Source organism: Salmo salar, chromosome ssa15, assembly GCF_905237065.1.
Source record: "Salmo salar chromosome ssa15, Ssal_v3.1, whole genome shotgun sequence".
Lineage (NCBI taxonomy): Eukaryota > Metazoa > Chordata > Actinopteri > Salmoniformes > Salmonidae > Salmo > Salmo salar.
The window spans coordinates 66268329-66291125 of NC_059456.1; the positions used below are offsets into that span (position 1 = coordinate 66268329).

At 47.1% G+C, this 22797-nt stretch overlaps 1 protein-coding gene across 8 annotated transcripts in view; it reads left to right on the top strand.

Moving 5' to 3' along the window:
- The window catches only part of LOC106571934 (nuclear receptor coactivator 3), a 135296-nt gene extending 112499 nt beyond the window's left edge, over positions 1 to 22797 (top strand). For all 8 annotated transcript variants that reach the window (XM_014145508.2, XM_014145511.2, XM_014145514.2 and 5 more), the window contains 19 exons: positions 38 to 198; positions 9367 to 9467; positions 9574 to 9748; positions 12622 to 12804; positions 12953 to 13039; positions 13210 to 13350; positions 13574 to 13721; positions 14165 to 14697; positions 14832 to 15922; positions 16138 to 16267; positions 16420 to 16605; positions 16764 to 16994; positions 17149 to 17260; positions 17372 to 17861; positions 17935 to 18036; positions 18248 to 18482; positions 18614 to 18791; positions 18942 to 19179; positions 19334 to 22797. In XM_014145508.2, coding sequence (XP_014000983.1) covers positions 38 to 198; positions 9367 to 9467; positions 9574 to 9748; positions 12622 to 12804; positions 12953 to 13039; positions 13210 to 13350; positions 13574 to 13721; positions 14165 to 14697; positions 14832 to 15922; positions 16138 to 16267; positions 16420 to 16605; positions 16764 to 16994; positions 17149 to 17260; positions 17372 to 17861; positions 17935 to 18036; positions 18248 to 18482; positions 18614 to 18791; positions 18942 to 19179; positions 19334 to 19345 — 4534 coding nt within the window. In that variant the 3' untranslated portion in view covers positions 19346 to 22797. The remainder of the gene's footprint in view (positions 1 to 37; positions 199 to 9366; positions 9468 to 9573; positions 9749 to 12621; positions 12805 to 12952; positions 13040 to 13209; positions 13351 to 13573; positions 13722 to 14164; positions 14698 to 14831; positions 15923 to 16137; positions 16268 to 16419; positions 16606 to 16763; positions 16995 to 17148; positions 17261 to 17371; positions 17862 to 17934; positions 18037 to 18247; positions 18483 to 18613; positions 18792 to 18941; positions 19180 to 19333) is intronic.

A 22797-nucleotide genomic window follows, 5' to 3' on the forward strand; every position in this document is an offset into this window, starting at 1 on the left:
GAATACCGGTAGTAAAACACAGTGGCACCCCCTGTAGGTGTGAGCGAAGGCGGCGGGAGCAGGAGAGTAAATACATTGAGGAGCTGGCCGAACTGATCTCTGCCAATCTCAGTGACATCGACAGCTTCAACGTCAAGCCAGACAAGTGTGCTATCCTCAAGGAGACGGTGCGCCAGATCAGACAGATCAAGGAGCAGGGTGAGTAGACACACACACACACACACACACACTGCAGTGTTGGCTAACCCATTAGTAATATCTATCACTATCAAATCACATTTTATTTGTCACATGCGTGTATACCTTACAGTGAATTGCTTACTTACAATCCCTTAACCAACAATGTAGTTTTAAGAAAAATAAGTGTTAAGTAAAAAATACAAATAATTAAAGAGCAGCAGTAAAATAACAGTAGCGTGGCTATATACAGGGGGTACCAGTACAGAGTCAATGTGCGGGGGCACAGGTTAGTCGAGGTAATTGAGGTAATATTTTCGTAATTTTTATTAGGATCCCCATTAGCTAACGCCATAACGCTAGCTAATCTTCCTGGGGTCCAACACCAATTAACAAGAAATTACAAACAACCACTATCAAGACTTCACAAACATTCAACAAGTAGACAATACAGATAATGAAAATACCTGACAGGAAACACATTTAACATTCAGTTGATGCTTTCTATTTCCTGTCCAGTCATATGGTCTATCACATTAGATGTTCTTTTATTTTTTTCCTTGAGGGTGGATTTACTTTTTGCCTGAGAAATATGGATTAGTAAAAAGTTCCATTCAGCTATAGCTCTATATTAAACTGTAGATTTAAGGCGATTTGTCCTTGGCTTGTGTTGTTTTAGCTGCCCTGAATTTGCCTGTCTGGTTTGGTGGTTATGCGTGTTGCTAGTATGTACTAATTGGACTGAAAAATACTGTGGTTTTTGAAAAATATAACATTCCTAAAGAAAATCAGAAGACTAGATTGTAATTTGTTTTTAACGTGAAGCCATGAGAGATTCTGATGCATTTTAATAATATACATTTGCTTAGAGCAATGAAGAGATAATCTGGCAGCCCTGTTTTGAGCCATTTGGAGCTTTTTTATATCTTTCTTTGCTGCAGATGACCATATAACCAGACAATACTTCAAGTGTGATAGGACCAGGGATTGACCATATAACTGGACAGTACTCTAAATGTGATAGGACCAGGGATTGAATCACCTGATTCAGTGTGCTAGATGTTACATACTCTGAACATTTTCTTGTAACAACAATTCCCTCACCCATCTTATAACAATATTATCTATGTGTTCTGACCATGCTAAACCTGCATCCAACGTGATGCCTTGTAGTTTTTTTGTTTTTTTTCACTTCCTCTACGTGTATTCTATTCATCTACAAATTAAATTAGGGATCATCAGCAAGCATATATCTAGAACCATATACAATACATTTAGTTTTAGAAATGTTCAACACCAATTTGTTCATATCAACCCATTCAGACACCATTCTTAGTTCACTGCTCAGTAGATCTGTTAGCTCATTACATTCTGATGCTGCGCTATACATTGTAGAGTCATCAGCATTCATGACCACTCTTGCTTTGTTCTTTACTGAAGGTAAAGCATTAGTAAAGATAGAGGAGTGGGCCTAGGCAGCTTCCTTGAGGAACACCACAATGTATATCTTTACTATTTGAAAAGCTACCATTAAAGAATACTTTTTGTCTTCTCCTGGATAGATGGCTTTCCATCCAGGATAGAGCTGCATCCTTACAACCATAACATTTGAATTTTCCTAGTAACAGTTCATGATCAATTACATCAAAAGCAGCACTGAAATCCAGCAACACTGCACCAACTAACTTCCTATCATCTATACTCTTTAACCAATCATCTGTCATTTGTGCTAAGTCCGTACTCTTAGAATGCCCTTCTTTTTATGCATGTTGGAAACCCGTTATCAGACCATTACATGAGAAATAATCCTTGATTTGTACAGATAAAATAGTTTCCAATATATCTAACACAGGCAGCAAGCTTATAGGATGACTATTAGGATCAGTGAATGCAGATTTGTATCCTTAGGTAGTGGTATAACCTTTGACTCTTTCCAGACTTCTGGGCACACCCCATACATCAAGCACTTATTAAAATTGAGATATTGGTGTAGATATTTGGTTAGCTGTAACTCTAAGCAATTTGATGTCTAGATTATCTGTACCAGGTGACTTGTCAGCCGAAAGAGACAACAGCATCCTTTCTACCTCTTCCCTTTCTACTTGATGACATTTGAACCTGCATTGCCTCTCCTTCATGATACAATCTTTTATAAGGGTATATGGCATGGAGCCATCAGTTGGAATCAAAGCATTCCTCAACTTGTCCTCTTTGCCTGTAAAATATTAATTAAAGTAGTTTGCGATGTCGTGTGGTTTTGTAATAAATATACCCTCTGATTCAACAAAAGAGGCGGACATGTTTGAATTCCTACCCATAATAGTGTTCAACGTTCTCCACAGCTTTTTCCCATCACCCTTTACTTCATCAATTTTGTGCTGATAGAATCCCTTCTTTCCTTTGTTTAGCTTGGTTACAAGAGTTCTTAATTTACAATAACTTTGCTTATCAAACAACGTACCAGATTTATCTGCTACTTTTTTGGCATCATAATGTTGAATCATTACATTTCTCAGCTCATCATCAATCCATGGGGCACCATTTGACCTCACAGTGCATTTCCTTAAAGGGGTGTGCTTATCAGCTATACTCATAAATAATTTCATAAACCAATTTAGTGACATTTCAGGATCATCCTAACTACACACTTCTAACCATTGCACATTCTTAATCTCATCCACAAATGAGTCCTGATTGAACCCTCTGTACGTGTAGGTAGAGTTAAAGTCACTATGCATAGATAATAAACAGAGAGTAGCAGCAGCTTAAAAGAGGGGGGACAATGCAAATAGTCTGGGTAGCCATTTGATTAGGTGTTCAGGAGTCTTATGGCTTGGGGGTAGAAGCCGTTAAGAAGCCTTTTGGACCTAGACTTGGCGCTCCGGCACCGCTTGCTGTGTGGTAGCAGAGAGAACATTCTATGACTTGGGAGGGCCTTCCTCTGACACCGCCTGGTATAGAGGTCCTGGATGGCAGGAAGCTTGGCCCCGGTGATGTACTGGGCCGTACGGACTACCCTTTATAGTGCCTTGTGGTCGGAGGCCGAGCAGTTGCCATACCAGGCAGTGATGCAACCAGTCAGGATGCTCTCGATGGTGCAGCTGTAGAACTTTTTGAGGATCTGAGGACCCATGCCAAATCTTTTCAGTCTCCTGAGGGGGAATAGGCTTCGTCGTCCCCTCTTCACAACTTTCTTGGTGTGTTTGGACTTTCACTGACTACACAGTACCACTGCTAGACATGGCTATCTCAGAACCAGTACTGTGGCTATGTCAGAAATTGCATCCCTATTCCCTATGTAGTGTACTGCTTTTGGTCAGCGCATGTGGACTGGACTAATACTAAACCTATCACCACTACTTCTATCATGTCACCCGAAATCTGTGGGTCCCAATGTTGTTAGTGCATCTAAAGCCTTTGGAGCGTTGTTGGCCTTGATGGTAGCCTTGCAGATGTGAACATGGCACTGGAAAGCCAGCTGGGCTAAGTGGGAGGCAGTAAGAGCTGATTGTGTAGAGCAAGTCTGTAAGAGGGCTGGAGCCCTGGCTGTGTCTCTCCCCCAGAGCAGCTGGGCCTGAAGAGTGGAGAGGAGAGGAGAGGAGAGGGGAGGGGAGGGGAGGGGAGAAGAGACTGAGGGAGAAGCTCAATTGCATACTCCTCGCGTCCTCTCTCCTCTCCTTGCCTCCTTCCCAAAACCCATTGGATGAGAAAGCCAGAGGTCCCTTCCCTCTGACCTTCTCCTCCAATGGCTTTCGAGAGGGAGGCGAGGAGAGAGGACGTGAGGAGTATTCAATTGAGTCTCCCTAGAGAGCTGTACAGATCTCACACATGTCTCTCTCTCCCAGGGCCCAGGTGCACTGAGCCACAGAGCATCCATCACTCCTACATCTCCCAATTTATTTCACAGCCTTTGCTGTTGGTGTTTGTTTGGGGGAACTTTGGCACGGCATTATATGCATGTCATTGGCTGTGTCTGTCTCTGTGTGTATGACAGCAACTGTGGTTGTGTAACTGTTGTTACAGGTAATAAAAGTGAACTGCTCAGTCTCAGTTATTGTCTGACAATAATTCTCTATTGTACTGCATAACAGGCCATCCTTGTAAATAACAATTTCTTAACTGACTTGCCTAGTTAAAGGTTAAATTAAAAAAATTCAACATTTCATAAGTCGCATACACTACTTTGATACGAATCAGTAGGGATTAAGAAGTGAGTATACGGTTTATACCTGCGTATACCCTCCACTACACCACTGGCCCTTTGTGCTTTACAAAAATGTGCAGTCTACATGAGTGCGCTGGTATTACGGTTGCTGTCCTTTCAGAATCACCAACCTGTCACACACTGAAGGCCTATAGGTTCTCCACTGCCCAAACATGTCTATAACAGATATAAAGGCTGTTAAGATATTCATGTTTCAGGAAAGGAGTGTATACAGCGCATTCGGAAAGTATTCAGGTCCCTTGACTTTTTCCACACTTTGTTACGTTACAGCCTTATTCTAAAATTGATTAAATCGTTTTTCCCTCATCAATCTACACACAATACCCCAATAATGACAAAGCAAAAAAAGTGTTTGCAAATGTATAAAAAATCGAAAACTGAAATATCACATTCAGATAAGTATTCAGACCCTTTACTCAGTACTTTGTTGAAGCACCTTTGGCAGCGATTACAGCCTCGTCTTCTTGGGTATGACGCTACAAGCTTGGGACACCTGTATTGGGGAGTTTCTTCCATTCTTCTCTCCAGATCCTCTCAAGCTCTGTCAGGTTGGATGGGGAGCGTTGCTGCACAGCTATTTTTAGGTCTATCCAGAGATGTTCAATCGGGTTCAAGTCCGGGCTCTGGCTGGGCCACTCAAGGACATTCGGAGACTTCGCCCCAGTCTGAGGCCCTGAGCGCTCTGGGACAGGTTTTCATCAAGGATCTCTCTGTACTTTGCTCTGTTCATCTTTGCCTCGATCCTGACTTGTCTCCCAGTCCATGCCGCTGAAAAACATCACACAGCATGATGCTGCCACCACCATGCTTCACCGTAGGGATGGTGCCAAGTTTCTTCCAGACGTGACACATGGCATTCAGACAAAAGAGTTCAATCTTAGTTCCGTCAGACCAGAGAATCTTGTTTCTCATGGTCTGAGTCCTTTAGGTGCCTTTTGCAAACTCCAAGCAGGCTGTCATGTCCTTTTAATGAGGAGAGGCTTCCATCTGGCCCTTCTACCATAAAGGCCTGATTGGTAGAATGCTGCAGAGATGGTTGTCCTTTTTGTTATGTTCTCCATATCCATAGAGGAACTCTGGAGCTGACCATCGGGTTCTTGGTTACCTTACTAACCAAGGCCCTTCTCCCCAGATTGCTCAGTTTGGCCGGGCGGCCAGCTCTAGGAAGAGTCTTGGTGGTTCCAAACTTTCTCCATTTAAGTATGATGGAGGCCACTGTGTTCTTGGGACCTTCAAAGCTGCAGATGCGGCCTCGACACAACCCTGTCTCGGAGCTCTACGGACAATTTCTTTGACCTCATGGCTTGGTTTTTGTTCTGACATGCACTGTCAACTGTAGGACCTTATATAGACAGGTGTGTGCCTTTCCAAATCATGTCCAATTAATTGAATTTACCACAGGTGGACTCTAATCAAGTTGTAGAAAATCTCAAGGATGATCAATGGAAACAGGATGCACCTGAGCTCTGAATACTTACGTTAATAAGGTATTTCATATTTGTTTTTGCAAAAATTAATAAAAACTTGTTTTTGCTTTGTCGTTATGGGGTATTGTGTATAGATTGATGATGAAAATGTGTTATTTAATCAATTTTAGAATAAGGCTGTAACTTAACAAAATGTGGAAAAAGGAAAAAAGGTCTGAATACTTTCCGAATGCACTGTAGATTTGGCCTGGTGAAGCGGTTTTATGCGATGATTGAATGTAAGGTGATAATTATGTTTTTTACTCAACTGGCCACGTCAAGACCGAGTACAGATTCATCCAACACCGAGACACTCATGTGTGAGACTTTTATTGTACTTTTGAGCGTGTTTAATTCCCCCCCATTGGATTGGCACTGGTTGGGGTACCAGCATGGAGTAGCAGGCTGAAGTTGGTCCAAGCAGACACTGATCTGAGGTCAGTTTAGTGTCCTAGATCTATCAGAGCCTAATGGAGTGGGTGGGAGATGGCATGAACTGAGACAGAGGCTGGGGGAGGTGACAGTTGGTCTCTGCCACCTCGACAGAAAGGGGAAGAGGGTACAGCTGGCGGTGACTTGCTGGAGACTGGTTGCCATAGTTACCGGAAGTGAATAATGAAGTGGCATTGGGTTTCACTTTTTACCCCTCTGTCTGTTTCTTTCTTTCTCTCTATTTGTCCTCTTTCTCTTTCTTCCTTTCCCTCTTACACTCTTTCTCGCTCTGTCTCTTACTTTCTCTCAATCTCTTTATCTTTCTCTCCCTCTTACCTTCGTCTTTCCTCTCTTCGACATTATCCTTCACTAGTTCACTCGCTCCTCCTCCCTCCTCCTTCCAGCTTGCCATTTTGGCCTCCCCTGTATTTCAGTCCAATAAAGTATAGCATCCTCAGGTTGCTCCTAGCATCTTAAGATATTGAGGGAACCACTGGAGCGTATCCTCCTCTCTCTCTCTCCCTCCCTCTGCCCTACCCCTCTTCTCTGTCTACCCCCCCTCTCCCTTGCTCTACCTTTCTGTCTCTATCTCTCCACCACCTCTCCCTCCCTCTGCCCTACCCCTCTTCTCTGTCTACCCCCCCTCTCCCTTGCTCTACCTTTCTGTCTCTATCTCTCCACCACCTCTCCCTCCCTCTGCCCTACCCCTCTTCTCTGTCTACCCCCCCTCTCCCTTGCTCTACCTTTCTGTCTCTACCTTTCTGTCTCTATCTCTCCACCACCTCCCCCTCACTCTGCCACCCCCCTCTTCTCTCTCTTTCTCTCTCTCTCTTTCTCTTTCTCTCTTTCTCTCTCTCTGTCTCTCTACCTTCAGAGCGGGGCTGGCGGCAGGCAGGCAGCAGTGGCTGTGTTTCTTTGTGTTGGCTCTCTCTCCCCCCTGGGACCTAATCAGATGGAATGATTCCTGTAGCCCAGCTCCAGACAGCCTCAGCATTAATACTGCTGCTGCCTAGTGCCTGCCTGGGTCTCTGCCTGCATGCCATTCAGCCAGTCCCTCTAGAGTCTCCCGCTGAATATAAAGCATGGAGGAAGGAAGGAAAGGAGGAAGGATTTTACGTAGTGCACACCATACACTACACTACACTACACTACACTACTCTGGTCTACACCCAGCCATGGTCTGGTCTCAGCCCCATCGCTCCTTAGAGAAGCCTGCATATGGACGTTGCTCCCCTTACCTGGTGCTTTGTGTGGAGGGAAAAATGAGAAACGCTGACCCCTGGTGGTGGTTGGAGCTCTAATAAGTGGATTTGAACGTTGAGTTACACAGATCTGTGTTTAGTGTTTACGCCTTTCACAGCCCAGCTCTTCACACTTGAAATGTTTTCTTATTTGCACACACACTTACACAGAAGATGTGTGTTACTTTGTACTTGATTGTAGACTGAGGTACACTACCGTTCAAAAGTTTGGGATCACTTAGAAATGTCCTTGTTTTTGAAAGACAAGCACATATTTCATCCGTTAAATTAACATCAAATTGATCAGAAACACAGTGTAGACATTGTTAATGTTGTAAATGACTATTGTAGCTGGAAACTGCAGATTTTTTATGGAATATCTACGTAGGCGTAGGGAGGCCCATTAGCAGCAACCATCACTCCTGTGTTCCAATGGCATGTTGTGTTAGCTAATCCAAGTTTATCATTTTAAAAGGCTAATTGATCATTACAAAACCATTTTGCAATTATGTTAGCACAGCTGAAAACTGTTGTACTGATTACAGAAGCAATAAAACTGGCCTTCTTTAGACTAATTCAGTATCTGTAGCGTCAGCATTTGTGGATTCGATTACAGGCTCAAAATGGCCAGAAACAAATAACTTTCTTCTGAAACTCGTCAGTCTATTCTTGTTCTAATAAATGAAGGCTGTTCCATGTGAGAAGTTGCCAGGAAACTGAAGATCTCGTACAACGTTGTGTACTACTCCCTTCACAGAACAGAGCAAACTGGCTCTAACCAGAATAGAAAGAGGAGTGGGAGGCCCGGTGCACAACTGAGCAAGAGGACAAGTACATTAGTGTCTAGTTTGAGAAACAGATGCCTCACAAGTCGTCAACTGGCAGCTTCATTAAATAGTACCCGCAAAACACCAGTCTCCACGTCAACCGTAAAGAGGCGACTCCGAGATGCTCCGGGAGTTGCAAAGAAAAAGCCATATCTCAGACTGGCCAATAAAAATAAAAGATTAAGACGGGCAGAAGAACACAGACACTGGACAAAGGAAGATTGGAAAAAAAGTGTTATGAACAGACAAATCTAAGTTTGAGGTATTCGAATCACAAAGAAGAATATTCGTGAGACGCAGAAAAAATGAACAGATGCTGAAGGATTGTTTGACGCCATCTGTCAATCATGGTGGAGGCAATGTGATGGTCTGGGGGGTGCTCTGGTGGTGGTAAAGTGGGAGATTTGTTCAAGGTTAAAGGGATCTTGAAGAAGGAAGGCTTTCACTCCATTTTGCAACGCCATGCCATACCCTGTGGACGGCGCTTAATTGGAGCCAATTTCCTCCTTCAACTGTACAATGACCCAAAACACAGCTCCAAACTATGCATGAACTATTTAGGGAAGAAGCAGTCAGCTGGTATTCTGTCTATAATGGAGTGGCCAGCACAGTCACCAGATCTCAACTCTATTGAGCTGTAAGAGCAGCTTGACCGTATGGTACGTAAGAAGTGCCCATCAAGCCAATCCAACTTGTGGGAGGTGCTTCAGGAAGCATGGGGTGAAATCTCTAGTTTTCCTCAACAAATTGACAACTAGAATGCCAAAGGTCTGCAAGGCTGTAATTGCTGCAAATGGAGGATTCTTTGATGAAAGCAAAGTTGGAAGGACACAATTATTACTTCAATTAAAAATCATTATTTATAACCTTGTCAACGCCTTGACTATATTTCCTATTCATTCTGCAACTCATTTCATTGTCATGGAAAATGTCTAAGTGACCCCAAACGTTTAAACGGTAGTGTATATCTGACTGAACTCTCTCCTCCCTCCGTCCAGGCAAAGCGTCCTCCAACGATGACGATGTTCAGAAGTCAGACGTGTCCTCCACGGGACAGGGGGTCATCGACAAGGACCACCTGGGGCCGCTCCTGCTGCAGGTGAGGTCAAAGGTCACGACTCTCCTCTTTGATTGGCTGGCTGTACCGTCTGGCCTCTTATTGGCCTGTTGTACTGACTCTTCATGTGTTCTCCCTCTGTCCTCAGGCCCTGGATGGCTTTTTATTTGTGGTGAACCGAGAGGGCAGCGTCGTGTTTGTGTCTGACAACGTGACCCAGTACCTGCAGTACAAACAGGAAGAGCTCATCAGCACCTCCGTCTACAACATCCTCCATGAGGACGACAGGGAGGAGTTCCACAAGAACCTGCCCAAGACCAACGGTACGGCACGCTCACGCATGCACACACATACATGCAAACATACGCGCACACACATACATGCGAACATTCGCACACACACACACACAGGCGCACTCTCTTTGCATGTCTCTCAACATTCTGCAGTAGGAAGACAGGGTGAAGATGATTTAAAAACCTAACACACACATTATCATAGACATATACAAACACCTACTCTTCCCTCCTATCCTCCTTTTCTCGCTCGGTCCCAATAATGAGCGGTTTCTCATAAACCTCCTTGAGTGCACAAGATCCTCTCTGACACACCGGAGCCCCCCACACAAACACAAACACACACACACTGAGCCCCACCTGCTCCACACACCCAGGAGCACACACAGAGCTAGTGCTAAGCAGACAGAGCGTGGCAGAGCTGTCAGTCACACTCAGTGGTCCAGACAGTGTAAAACAGGCCTGTGCTCCATTCAGATCCCATGGCAGCCATCTGGAAACTGCTCACTATTGAATAATGCACCCCTGTATTTCCCCAGCTTGAATTCTGCGTGTGTGTGTGTGTGTGTGTGTGTGTGTGTGTGTGTGTGTGTGTGTGTGTGTGTGTGTGTGTGTGTGTGTGTGTGTGTGTGTGTGTGTGTGTGTGTGTGTGTGTGTGTGTGTGTGTTTATTTCTAAAGCCAATTAATTATGGATATGTTTGCTCTGCTGAACCTGCTCCCTCGGTTTAACTCCCCAGCAGTGTCCCTAAACAGCGGCTTCAAAGTGTCATTGACACTCTCTCTCTCCGTCTCCCACCTCTTTCTCCGTCTCGTACTCTCTGTACTCCTACTTTTTTAGAATAACGTGGTTGCTAGGACTATAGTTTATTTATTTCGCTGGTCCTTTCTCTCGCTTTCTTTTTTTAATTCTCTCTCCTTCCCGCGCCTCTCCCCCATCATTACCTCCGACTCCATGAATGAACTACGCTCTCTCTGCACATTCCTGTGGGATGACCACTGATCACGCCAACTGGGGCTTGCACCACATATGCACGCCACACAGAGACACACACACACACGCACACATTTTCTCTCACTCTCACAGTCCCCTGTGTGTGTCTAGGGGGCGGGAGTTTTTCTCCCCGAGTCTACCGTTCTGTCCAGCCTCGGCGCTTGTTAATTGTGTCTGAGGGGAAATGTCTGGGCCTCACGGCAAGGCTGGGCTGTCTCTGTCAGGCTGAAGATTGGATCCTAACCGTCTAAGACCTTTTTTAAATCACCATTCAGTACCAGTTAGAAACCCCCATGCCCTAGGCCATCCCACCCTGTCAGTGGAGGCTGGTGGGGGGAGCTGTAGGAGGACGGGCTCATTGTAGTGGCTGGAATGGAACAAATGAGTCAAATGTGGTTTTCATATGTTCGTGTTTGATACCGTTCCATTAATTCCATGCCAGCCATTGCATTGAGCCTTGTCCTCCTATAGCTACTCCCACCAGCCTCCTCTGCTCCCTGTACAGACAAACCTTCCCTCTCTCCCACCACCTGCCCTGTCAGAAACAGACAGACTGGGGGGCCTTGGTCCCTGATAAGGCTTCAGACAAACGTTGGGGGAGAGTGGGGTTCCAAACCTTCCTCCCCCGTATCCTAATCACTGATCTCACATGACTGGAAAGGAGAATGGAACCTGTGTTATTTTAACACATATATTTAATTGTGTTTGTGTCCTTTGGAACATTTCCTAGAAAAGAGAATGTAGGATGCAAGCTACTGTAGCATCTCCCTCTCTCCCCACCTCATCCCCTTCCCTGTGAAGGTGACCCTCTGGGTGGCTGTTCTCTGATGAGGAGTCAGGGCCCAAATGAGGATAGATGGCTGGGTGTCCCTGTCTACCTGGCCTCTCTGCTCTGCTCCCCCCTGACCTCGGCAGCAGCACAGGGCTGGAGGGATATTGGAAATCGACACGTCAGCTACATTAATCCCACGGTCCATTTAGCCAGGAATCAGAACAAGAGGAGATACTTTTGCTTTTAGATATGAGGGAAAGTAGTAACGCTGGTTCGTCTGTCGTGTGTGTCCGGATATTTGAAATGGCATGATTTAAAAGATTCAAACATGCATCTTTCTTGATGTTCATGTTCGTCTCCAGCTTGGGTGTCTTTGTTATATGCCAGTCACTCTGGATAAGCCTGTTTTCTCATGTCATTTGTGACTCTTGACTAAATATGTTTGTGTGTATACCGGACAGACACAGTGTTTGTTAGTATACATTAGTGTGGGGCTCTCTCTATCCATGGTTGTTTGTACATGTACAGGTAACTGCCAAAGTAAAGGAAACACCAACATAAAGTGTCTTAATAGGGCGCTGTGCCTCCAACAGCCAGAACAGCTTCAATGCACCTTGGCATAGATTTTACAAGTGTCCGGAACTCAATTGGAGGGATGTGACACCATTCTTCCATTAGATTGGTGTTTTGTTGATGGTGGTGGAAAACACTGTCTCAGGCGCCGTCCCAGAATCTCTCATAAGTGTTCATTTGGGTTGAGATCTGGTGACTGAGACGGCCATGGCATATGGTTTACATCGTTTTCATGCTCATCAAACCATTTGGTGACCACTCTGTGATGCCCTGTGATGGCGGCATTGTCATCCTATTGGGGCATAGGCATGGTAGCCAAAATAATGCCCTGCCCAGCATTTTTGTAAATGACCCTAAGCATGATGGGATGTTAATTGCTTAATTAGCTCCGGAACCACACCTGTGTGGAAGCGCCTAACTTCAATATACTTTTGTATCCCTCATTTACTCAAGCATTTACATTATTTTGGCAGTTATATGTTTATTTTAATACGGCGTATGCATTTGAATTGACTATATATTTGAATGTACTACATGTATAGTGAGGTGTCTTCTCTCCTCTTCAGTGAATGGGGTGTCCTGGGGGGGGGAGGCGCCCCGGCAGAAGAGCCACACCTTCACCTGCCGCATGCTGGTCAAGTTTGGCCACACCCACGGGCCTGTAGAGGAGGGGCATGGAGGACCACGCTACGAGACCATGCAATGCTTCGCCCTGACCCAGCCCAAGGCCATGATCGAAGACGGTGAAGGTACAGACACACAGATGCATACACCGACACACACACACACCACACAATCGCGCGCACACACACACACACAGTATGTAACACTTGGCCCGATCCCAGAATGAATGTCTGTGTATGTGTAGGTTAAGTAGTTATTTCCCATCCTCCTCAGACCTGCAGTCGTGTATGATCTGTGTGGCCCGTCGTGTGACTGCTGTGGAGAGAACAGAGAGCTTCAACACCCGACACGAGCTCACAGGTGAGACTGACAGCAGCGTAGCTGAGGTTTATTACTTATCCCGCAAACCTGGTTGTATCATTTGATTTCATAGGGTCTTGTGTGTCCAGAAATGTGTACAATATCCTTCAATAGGTGTGTATTATCCACGTTCAACAATGTCCATCTCGTCTCCTCTTCTCCCCGTCCAGGTAAGCTGATCCAGATAGACCAGAACTCTCTGCGTGCGTCGATGCGTCCTGGCTGGGAGGATCTGCTGAGGCGCTGTATCCAGATGTTCCTCCAGCACAGCGACGGACAGCCCTGGTCCCACAAACGCCACTACCACGAGGGTACGCCACACACACACCTGTACCAATACACACATCTGTTACATGCGGAGTCACACACACACACACACACCTGTCTTAAAACACACATGAAGGGCATCACTAAGAGCCATTTATGTCCGGATACCACCGACCCTATACCTCATCTTTGATATATATTTCACTTCCATATCTTCATCTGAACCCATTGTATTTGCCCCCTCGTCCTTGCCCCCCCACCCCCCAGCCTTCCTGCAGGGTCACGCTGAGACCCCCCTGTACCGCTTCTCCCTGTCAGACGGCACCCCTGTCACGGCCCAGACCAAGAGCAAGCTGTACCGCCACCCCATGAGCAATGAACCCCAGGGCTTCATCTCCACCCACCTGCTACAGAGGTACACACACACACACACATACACACACACACAGCTGAGGTAGCTGATATCCACAATATCCTCTCTGAGCTTAGCAGATAGATCTGACTGTTTATACGGATGCTCCAGACAGGGGAGAAGGCCTTAAAGGCCTCCTAGTGGGTTTGTTCATTTTTCAGGAAAATGAAAATGTTGAATCATTGTGCTTGACAGCCACTTAAGTCTCTTAGAAGTAAAGTTTACAGGGTTGAGTAATGAATTAGAGAACGCCTCATTCTCATTGTGAATTTTTTTTTCAGTTTTTATGCCCTTCAGTTCAATCTTCGGAGTCTTCAAGAGACTCTTTTGCTAGACTTGATCTGTGTTTACAAGAGTAAAGTGCCAAGGATGTCATGATAACCGTACAAGCCTCACATGCTCTTTTCTCCTCCTGTTTCTTCTCTCCTCCTCGTCCTCTCTTCCAGGGAGCAGAATGGCTATCGCTCTGCCCAGACTGGGGGCATGATGCCTGGGGCTATGAGGCAGCAGGGCATGGGGGGCCCCAACCCCAACGCCCAGATGAACATGCCCCCTGGCGCAGGGATGGGGATGGGGGGTATGAACCGGGGCTATGGGCCCATGAATGAACAGAGCCACATGGGACAGATGGGAGGGGGCTCAATGTACGGAGGAAATGGAGGTGGGGGTGGCGGTGGAGGCATGGGCAACAGAATGATGCAGATGAATCAGATGAATCAAATAAACCATATGGGCCAGATGAACCAAATGAATCAGATGGGTCATCAGATGAACCACCCGGGTCCAGGGAACCACCCAGGCATGCAGCATCCCCAGCACCCACAGCAGCACCCCTTCCAGAGCAGTGGGGGTTACGGACTTGGGGGTATGAGCAGCCCCTTGGGGAGCCCCCGGATGAGTGGCCCCCAGCAGGGGTTCCTGATGTCCCCCCGAAATCGAGGCAGCCCCAAGATGGGCGCCAGTCAGTTCTCTCCTGGAGGTATGTCAATCACTATACATTTGCACAGTTTTGCTGTGCTTAATAAAACACAAGATAATCCATTTCAGGTTTTAGATATTTTTTTGTAGAAGTTGTAGTACAGTTTCTAACAGTGTATTTTGTTTCTTTCCCAGGCATGCACTCCCCCATTGGCCCTCATGGAGGAGGTGGTGCGGGAGGAGGTGGCACCTCCTTTTCCAGCAGCTCCCTCAACGCCCTCCAGGCCATCAGCGAGGGGGTCGGGAGCTCTCTCCCTTCGACCCTCGCCTCCCCCTCCCCGGCCCACAAACCAGACAGCTCCCCCAGCGTCCACTCCTCCTCTCAGTCCTCCCAGCCAAGCCAGCCGGCCAAACCAGGCCCTGACGGCTCCAAAAGCCCTCCTGGGCCCGGCGAGCACCACCACCCCCTCCACCACCACCACCACCACCCACACACCCAGACAGAGAGCTGCGGAGACAGGTTGGACAGCCAGGCCACGGCAGGCAGCAAGGAGCCTGGAGAGGGGGCCAGCGAAGCTGGGGTGGCCAGCTCAGAACCCACCCGGAGAGTCCCAGACAGTAAGGGCCATAAGAAGCTGCTTCAGCTGCTGACCTCCCCCACTGAGGAGCTGGGGTTAGGGGGAACTGGTCCGGCCTTGCCCTCTATACCTCCCCCACCAGGCAGCAGCAACATCCCAGCAGGGTCCGACACTAAAGACCTCACAGGAGGCATGACCAGCCCTTCCTCTACCGGAGTCTCCTCCTCTTCCTCGGCCTCCACCATTCAGGGCCCGGCGTCCGTCCCAGGTGGAGCTGCTCTGGCCAATGCTCTGGCCTCGGCCCACTACACGGCGTCGCTGCAGGAGAAGCACAAGATCCTCCACAAGCTGCTGCAGAACAGCAACACGCCCGACGAGGTGGCCAAGATCACAGCCGAGGCCACTGGGAAGGTGACCCTGGGGGGCCAGGAGGTCCCAGGCGAGACAGGGGCTGGGGGAGGAGGAGGAGCAGGAGGAGTGACTGAGCCCAAGCAGGAGCAGCACAGCCCCAAGAAGGAGAAGACTCACGCGCTCCTCCACTACCTCCTCAACAAGGACGACACTAAAGAGCCCGTGGACGTGAAGCCCAAGCCTGAGGAGCTGGAAGGAAAGGGCCCCCCAGGAGCCACTGCCGGTCCCCCATCCAGAGGCCCTGGACCCACCCCTGAACATCCAGAAAGCAAGATCAAGTCAGAGCCGCCTGATGAGGTAACCACACAGTGTGGGGATCAGATCGTTACCTTGCTGGTAGATTATTAAAATGACATGAGTATACCTACTGATAAGTAAGATATTGATTGGGCGACATTGGCCTTCAGTGTGAACATTTTCATTGCTCAGAAGTGCTGAACCTCCGTAGGTTGTGTACATCTGAGTGTGATACTGTGTTGTTGCTGATACACGTGTATCTATCTTTTCACCAGTTGGAGAACCTGGAGTCCATCCTGGGAGGTCTGAGAGGTTCTGGCTCTGAGTTCTACCCCGAGCAGGGAGGGGGAGGGGCTAATGAAGGAGTGAACAAGGCCCAGGGTTGCCTCGATGACAACCTGCAAGGTAGGACCGGTCACATTAAGCAACACACACAAACATTAAAAAAAGAAATGTTTTAGCCCTTTTTCGCAAAGTAACTTCCACACCGAGAGTCTGGACACCAGGCTATGGTTATGTACCTGTTCTATCTGTTGTGTCCCTCTGTGTGTGTTCAGGGAGTCCGGGGATGGCCCCTGGCCAACGAGGGCCCTTTCAGAGGGCCATGTCAGTGGACGCCAAGCCCCCCGGCGGTCCTGGAGGGGCGGGGAGGCGCCCCATGCTCATCAAACAGGAGAATATGTTGAGCAGCCCAGACGGATACCCAGGGAACATGGGTGTGTGTCCGCGAGGCGTTGGAACAAGTAACTCGTTTAGTTATTTTACTCTCTCTTTCTGGGTCTGTCATTTGTGTTCTCTGTCTTGCCCCCCACCCCACTACCTAGGTCTGTGTTTCAGTCAGTGCCATTGATGCTTGGTAAGAAAAATCTCATCTAGATGTGTGTGTTTTGTGTGTCCCCAGGGCCGATGAACAGGGGTATGGGGGTTCCCCAGCGCTCTCCCATGGGGGGGTCAGGGGATTGGGGAATGCCCCGCTCCAGCGCCAGCCCCGTGGGCTCAGCCGGTCACCCTTCTATGATCCGCCCTGGCATGGACTACAACTCCAAAGGCATGATGGGAGGTCCCATGGTGGGCAGGTCCAACAGTGTTCCTGGCACTAGATCCATGCTGCAGCAACAGCTGATGGACCTGGGTACGTGTGTGTGCGTTAGTCCATCAAATAAACATGGTCGGGTATAATCTCCGTGTATCTGTCTGTGTGTGCGTGTGTCTGTAATCCGTAGTAATTGATTCTGAGCGATGGAGTATCTGGTTAATATGTGTTGTGTGTGTGTGTGTGTGTGCAGGATGTTCTGGTGAGATGGGGATGGGGATGAGTCCGTTCAGTCAGCAGGGCCAGCCTAACCAGTCTCCCTCCTGGCCTGACAGTGTGATGGGCATGGAGGGCAACCACAACAGGTAAACTGTTCTCCCATAGTAACATTTGTTCTAATATATGATTTATACCAGGACAATTGGCAGCCAATTTTATCCTGTCATACTTTTAACGGTTCCCTGGGTGTGTTTCAGGCGTCAGTTTGGGAACGCCCTGGACGAGCTCCTTGCTCCGCCCACCACCAGCGAGGGCCAGAGTGACGAGCGGGCGCTGCTGGACCAGCTGGACTCTCTGCTCAACAACACGGATGGCATCGCCCTGGAGGAGATCGACCGGGCCCTGGGCATCCCCGACTTGGTCAGCCAGGGCCAGGGTCCAGAGCAGCACGGTGAGCCCTTCCCCGGCCAGGACCCCTCCATGGTGCTGGAGCAGAAGCCTCTGTACGGCCAGGGCTACCCTGGCCCCCCCTCCATGGCCATGCAGTCAGCCTACGGGGGGAGCCCCATGCAGGGCCAGCTCCAACAGGGGAGCTTTGGCCCCATGCTCTCCCAGATGGGCCAGGGGGGCAGCTTCGCGGGGATGGGGGGTATGGGTCACCCTCGCGCCAACATGATGAGACCCAGGATGATGAGCGCCACCAAACCCATGAGGCTCCAGCTGCAACAGAGATTACAGGGCCAACAGGTTAGAGACATACACACACACAGATAAACGCACACAGGACTTCATGTTGACAGGTTCTTATTTCCTCCCTCAGTTTATGAGTCAGACTCGGCAGGGGATGGCCATGAAGATGGAGAACCCTGGAGCGGTTAACCCTGGCATGAGGCCTGGCATGCAGCCTGGCATGGGGGGACAGGTAGGCACTCACCTCTCCTCCACATATATATACACACACACACACACATACACACAACCTAGCACTTGGGAGCCACTTATGCCTAACCTTTCCTTGTTGTACATTACACATAGCCAGAACTCTAAATACACACACACACACACACACACACACACACACACACACACACACACACACACACACACTCACTACAGTCCTTTGCTGTCCCCAGCCTGGCTTCCTGAATGCCCAGATGATGGCCCAGCGTAGCAGGGAGATGGTGACCATGCAGATGAGGAGACAGAGGATGATGATGCTAATGCAGCAGCAACAGCAGCAGGCGGCCGCCGCCGGGGGCTTCAGCCCCCCTCCCAACGTCACCGCCCCCGCCGGCATGGACACCCCCATGGGAGGCCCCAACATGGGCCAGCCGGGCCCCCAGCAGTTTGGCTACGGGGGCAACTACGGTGAGTTTGGGTTGGTTTGACCTGAAGGGCCACAGGGTGTTGCTGCTCTCTAGTGGTGAGTTTTTGTACTTGCAGTGGGACATGGAAGTGTGTGTGGGTGGTGTGTGTTCTCATGTAACATGTTCCTTCAGGTATGACCCAGCAGGGTGACCCGTCGTTCGGCCCTGCGGGCGGCAGCCCCCCCAACACTATGATGTCAGGCCGCCTGGGTCCTCAGAATCCCATGATGCAGCAGCATCCCCAGGGCGGACCCATGTACCAGGGTGCCGAGATGAAGGGCTGGCCGCAGGGAGTCATGGCCCGCAACAGGTGTGTGACAGAGAGGGAGAGGGAGAGGGAGGGGGAGAGGGAGGGGGAGAGGGAGAGGGAGAGGGAGAGAGAGAGAGAGAGAGAGAGAGAAATAACCTAGAACAAACAGTGAACTAACTAACCCACCTCCTTCCCTCCCTGTCTCTCCAGTACGTACCCCCAGCAGCAGTTTGCCCAACAGGGTAACCCGGGGCAGCAGCAGTTTGCCCAACAGGGTAACCCGGGGCAGCAGCAGTTTGCCCAACAGGGTAACCCAGGGCAATACGGGGGCATTATGATAAATGGGGGCATGCCTGCCAATGGAGGAGGGGGCCATATGGGACAGATGGGGGGACAGATGGGGATGAACCCCATGGTGATGGGACGCATGCCGATGGGTCCTGATCAGGTACACAGCTGTTTATAGATTGCGTGTGGGTGTGTGCATGAACATACAGTAAGCATGTGTGAGTGTTGTCAATATTTATGTACACACGCAGAGACACACACACACACACACTCGATGTCTACACAACTAACCCCATTACCTCTGTTCCTTACAGAAATATTGCTGAACCTGAGACCGAGGCGTGTGGTGGAACAGAAACAGACTCAATGTGATCCCTTTCAGAGAGAGGAGTGCAGTGCTCAGTGTGTACCAGACCAAACGTGCGCGTACGTGTGAGGGGTATTCTACTCCCACCAGTTTGGGGTGCTGTTCCTCTGAACTCAAGGACAGTCTCACAAAACAAGACCGAGGACACACTCTATTCTACATGCACTTACATGAGACACACCATGACCCACCAACACACACACACACACACACACACACAAACTGACAGATACACAACTGTTTCATTCCTCCATCAGTCTTTAGTGATGTGGTTTCATTAGACCTCTCTCTGGGTTCTATGTCTCTGTACTGGACACACGCCACTTGCTGGACCAAACAGACTGAAGCTGGGGGGGACACACAGCTAATAATGATCTGGCTCTGACAGACACGGACGGACGGACAGACATGAGAAGACATCCTCCCGTGGGATGTAACTAACGTCATGCTGTGTTCACCCCTGGGCATGGGAATTCTCTCTCTGCTTCGGAACACTGGAGGAAGAGAGTATTTCCTAGTTCTGGTCCTGAAGGACCACTGTGTATGCAGGCGTTGCATCCCATCCGGTCTCTGAATCCACTCTTAATGAATGATACATATGATGTAGTCCCATTGCTGGAGACGGTGGGAGTTGCTTGTAATCACTGACACAGGGTCAGCTATTTTCACATCTCCTTAATAGTTAAGATTAGGGACCCTGATCCTAGATCTGTGGTCATGGGCAACTTCTACCTCTATAAGCTAAATTACTATACTGATGAGCAGGCCTATAGTCAATGAAGAACTCAGAAGTAAGTCATTGAGAGTCAGTATACATACACAGTGGTCCTGCAGGAGACTGGGTTAAGGTACGACAGAAAGAAATACTAGTTGGCTGTGATTGCACTTTACAGAAAGGCTGTCGTCAAAAGGATTGTGGAAATATTTCTTGGTCATAGAGGCCTTTACCCAAGAATGAACGCATAACAGAAAATCTGGTTTTGCTTTTGTGTGTGTCGGGGGACGGGGACTATTTTGATTGGAAATGGATTACCGTGACGATCATTATTCTAAATGGTTAACCAATGGAAAGGCAGTAAGCACAGATTTTATAGAACACTTTCTTCTGCAGTGTGCTGATTATGGGGAGGTTAGTGGATTTAAAAGGTTCTGATTATTAAAGTAGATCCTTAAAATGGGCTGACTTATTTCAGAGGTCACAATTACCCTCGTATTTATACAACTATTCATAAATGATCATTTGAAGAAAAGAAAAAAACAATGAGTATATTGTATTTTTAAGGAGGAATTCGTAAGATTTATGTTGTTGGTTACCTCATGGAACACTTATTTAATTCCTAAAGTAATCCACACACTGTGAAAGAAAGGGTTTCCCTGATTTTAGTGTATGTTTATGCAGATTTCTAGCAATAATCTTTTCCCTTGGTTCTCCTGTGAGGGCAAAGTGAAGCATCATTTACTCAAAGTCAAAGCGATGGTACTCCAGTATTAGGATGCGACTCGTCTCGTTTGGATTTTTTTTTATTTTGTCTGTGAATATAAATTGTATATACGCTTCAAATGTATTATATATATATATAAATATATGCTTTTGTAGGTCACATACTGTTTTTGCACAGATTGTCAGGCTCGATATTTAAAGTATAATTTTCTTATTATGTCGTAGGTCAAAACAGCTTTTATTTTCAATACTTCAACTATGGGCAAAAAGCAAGGGGCTATTTCTTTGATCAATACTGAAATACTTTGGCTCGATTTCTCTCAGAAAGCTACAACTGCCACTTTTGTTCTCTCAGAAAACACTTTTTTTATTTGTGATCTATAGATCATACATTTCTCTTTTTCAAAGACATTGTGTATATTTAGAGATGCTTGTGTGATCCTGTCATTTTCTGTTCATTTAAAAAAAAGAGCAATCAAACACACACATTGCCTAAAAGAGGTTTCATGTGATTGTGTTAGACTTATGAGGGTCCATGTTTCTTACCAGTGTGTGGATTGATATTTTTAGATAAGGCCCTATGAGTCCACTGGCTCATAGTGCAAAAGGCGTCACTGCAGTACCTGGTTCAAATCCAGGCTGTGTCACATCCGGTTGTGAATAGGGTGGCGCACAATTGGTCCAGCGTCGTCCGGGTCTGGCTGGGTAGGCCGTCATTGTAAATAAGAGTTTTTCTTAACTGACTTACCTAGTTACATAACGTTTAAATAAAAAAATAGTTCCATTCCTTATAATTCCATACTCTATAATTGGCCAGGCTACTTAACAGCGACTATGTGCTCACGGGTATGCTATTGTAGACAACACAGAGCCATTACAATATCAAGACTGCTTTTCTAGTTTTCTCCCTTTCCGTTGGGCACAGATGCTGGTTTGTGGACAGTTTTTACTGTATGTGGGCTTTTTAGTTACAGTCTTGATCACTGCGGTTAGTTATATTTGTGGCTTCGCTTTTTCAATAGGAAGAGTCAGCTCATATTTAGGGAGGCTGTACACTAGAGGGTTATTTGGATTCCCTCCCTCTCTCTGTCTAGTTTGAAGGTTATTTTGGGACATTTTACATGGTTTTATGTTGAACCTTGATTTTGCATTTACATTGTAGTATTGTCTGTGAAGCTTTGTGAGAAATCTTTTAAGAAATGCTCAATCCAAAGATTTTTGTTTTGTCATTCTGCAGTGCTTAGAAACCGGTTGTAGATGGTGCAAGTACTCTACTGGTGTGTTAATTTCTCTGCTGTACCCTACACATAATCTGTTTTTCTTTGTGTGTGTGTATTCCCATTCATACATAACATAGTTAACATGGGTCTGATTCTGCTGAAGTGATTTTAATCTTGTTTGTAATTGTTGTTTGTTTTTCTTGATTTTAATCTCTTATGTATGGCCAGTTCAAAGTTGTGGTGCTGGAAACAGTTCTTTCGTGAGATTGACCACTCAGAAAAGAAGCTATTTTAGTGGCACTAACCTGAGGTAGAAGACTAGACCGTGTGGCGATAAGAGACTATCCCATGGACTCTAAACTATTTACAATGGCTTCAATGCTGAAGATGGCTATCTTATCTTTTAACACAATGGAGAATGTCTTTAAGCTGTTTTATGGAAACTTCATTACATCATGGAATAGCCTAGAGTGAATTTTTTTTTTTGTTTCAGTCTTGAAGTATATTAAAAAAAAGATTTGCCTACTGAATATTCAAAATAACTGTTTTCTGTGCTTTTGCTTAAAAAAAAAAGATTCCTCTTGACGTATCTACCCTTTGATTTAAATGGAAAGGGGGGGGGATAAAATAACACATGGGGGGTGGAGATATACGGTCATAATTTCAGGATGTAAATTACTGTTGCATTTTTTTCTTACTTGTTACTTGATGTTAATATTGATGTAAATACAAATTTATATTTAAACATTA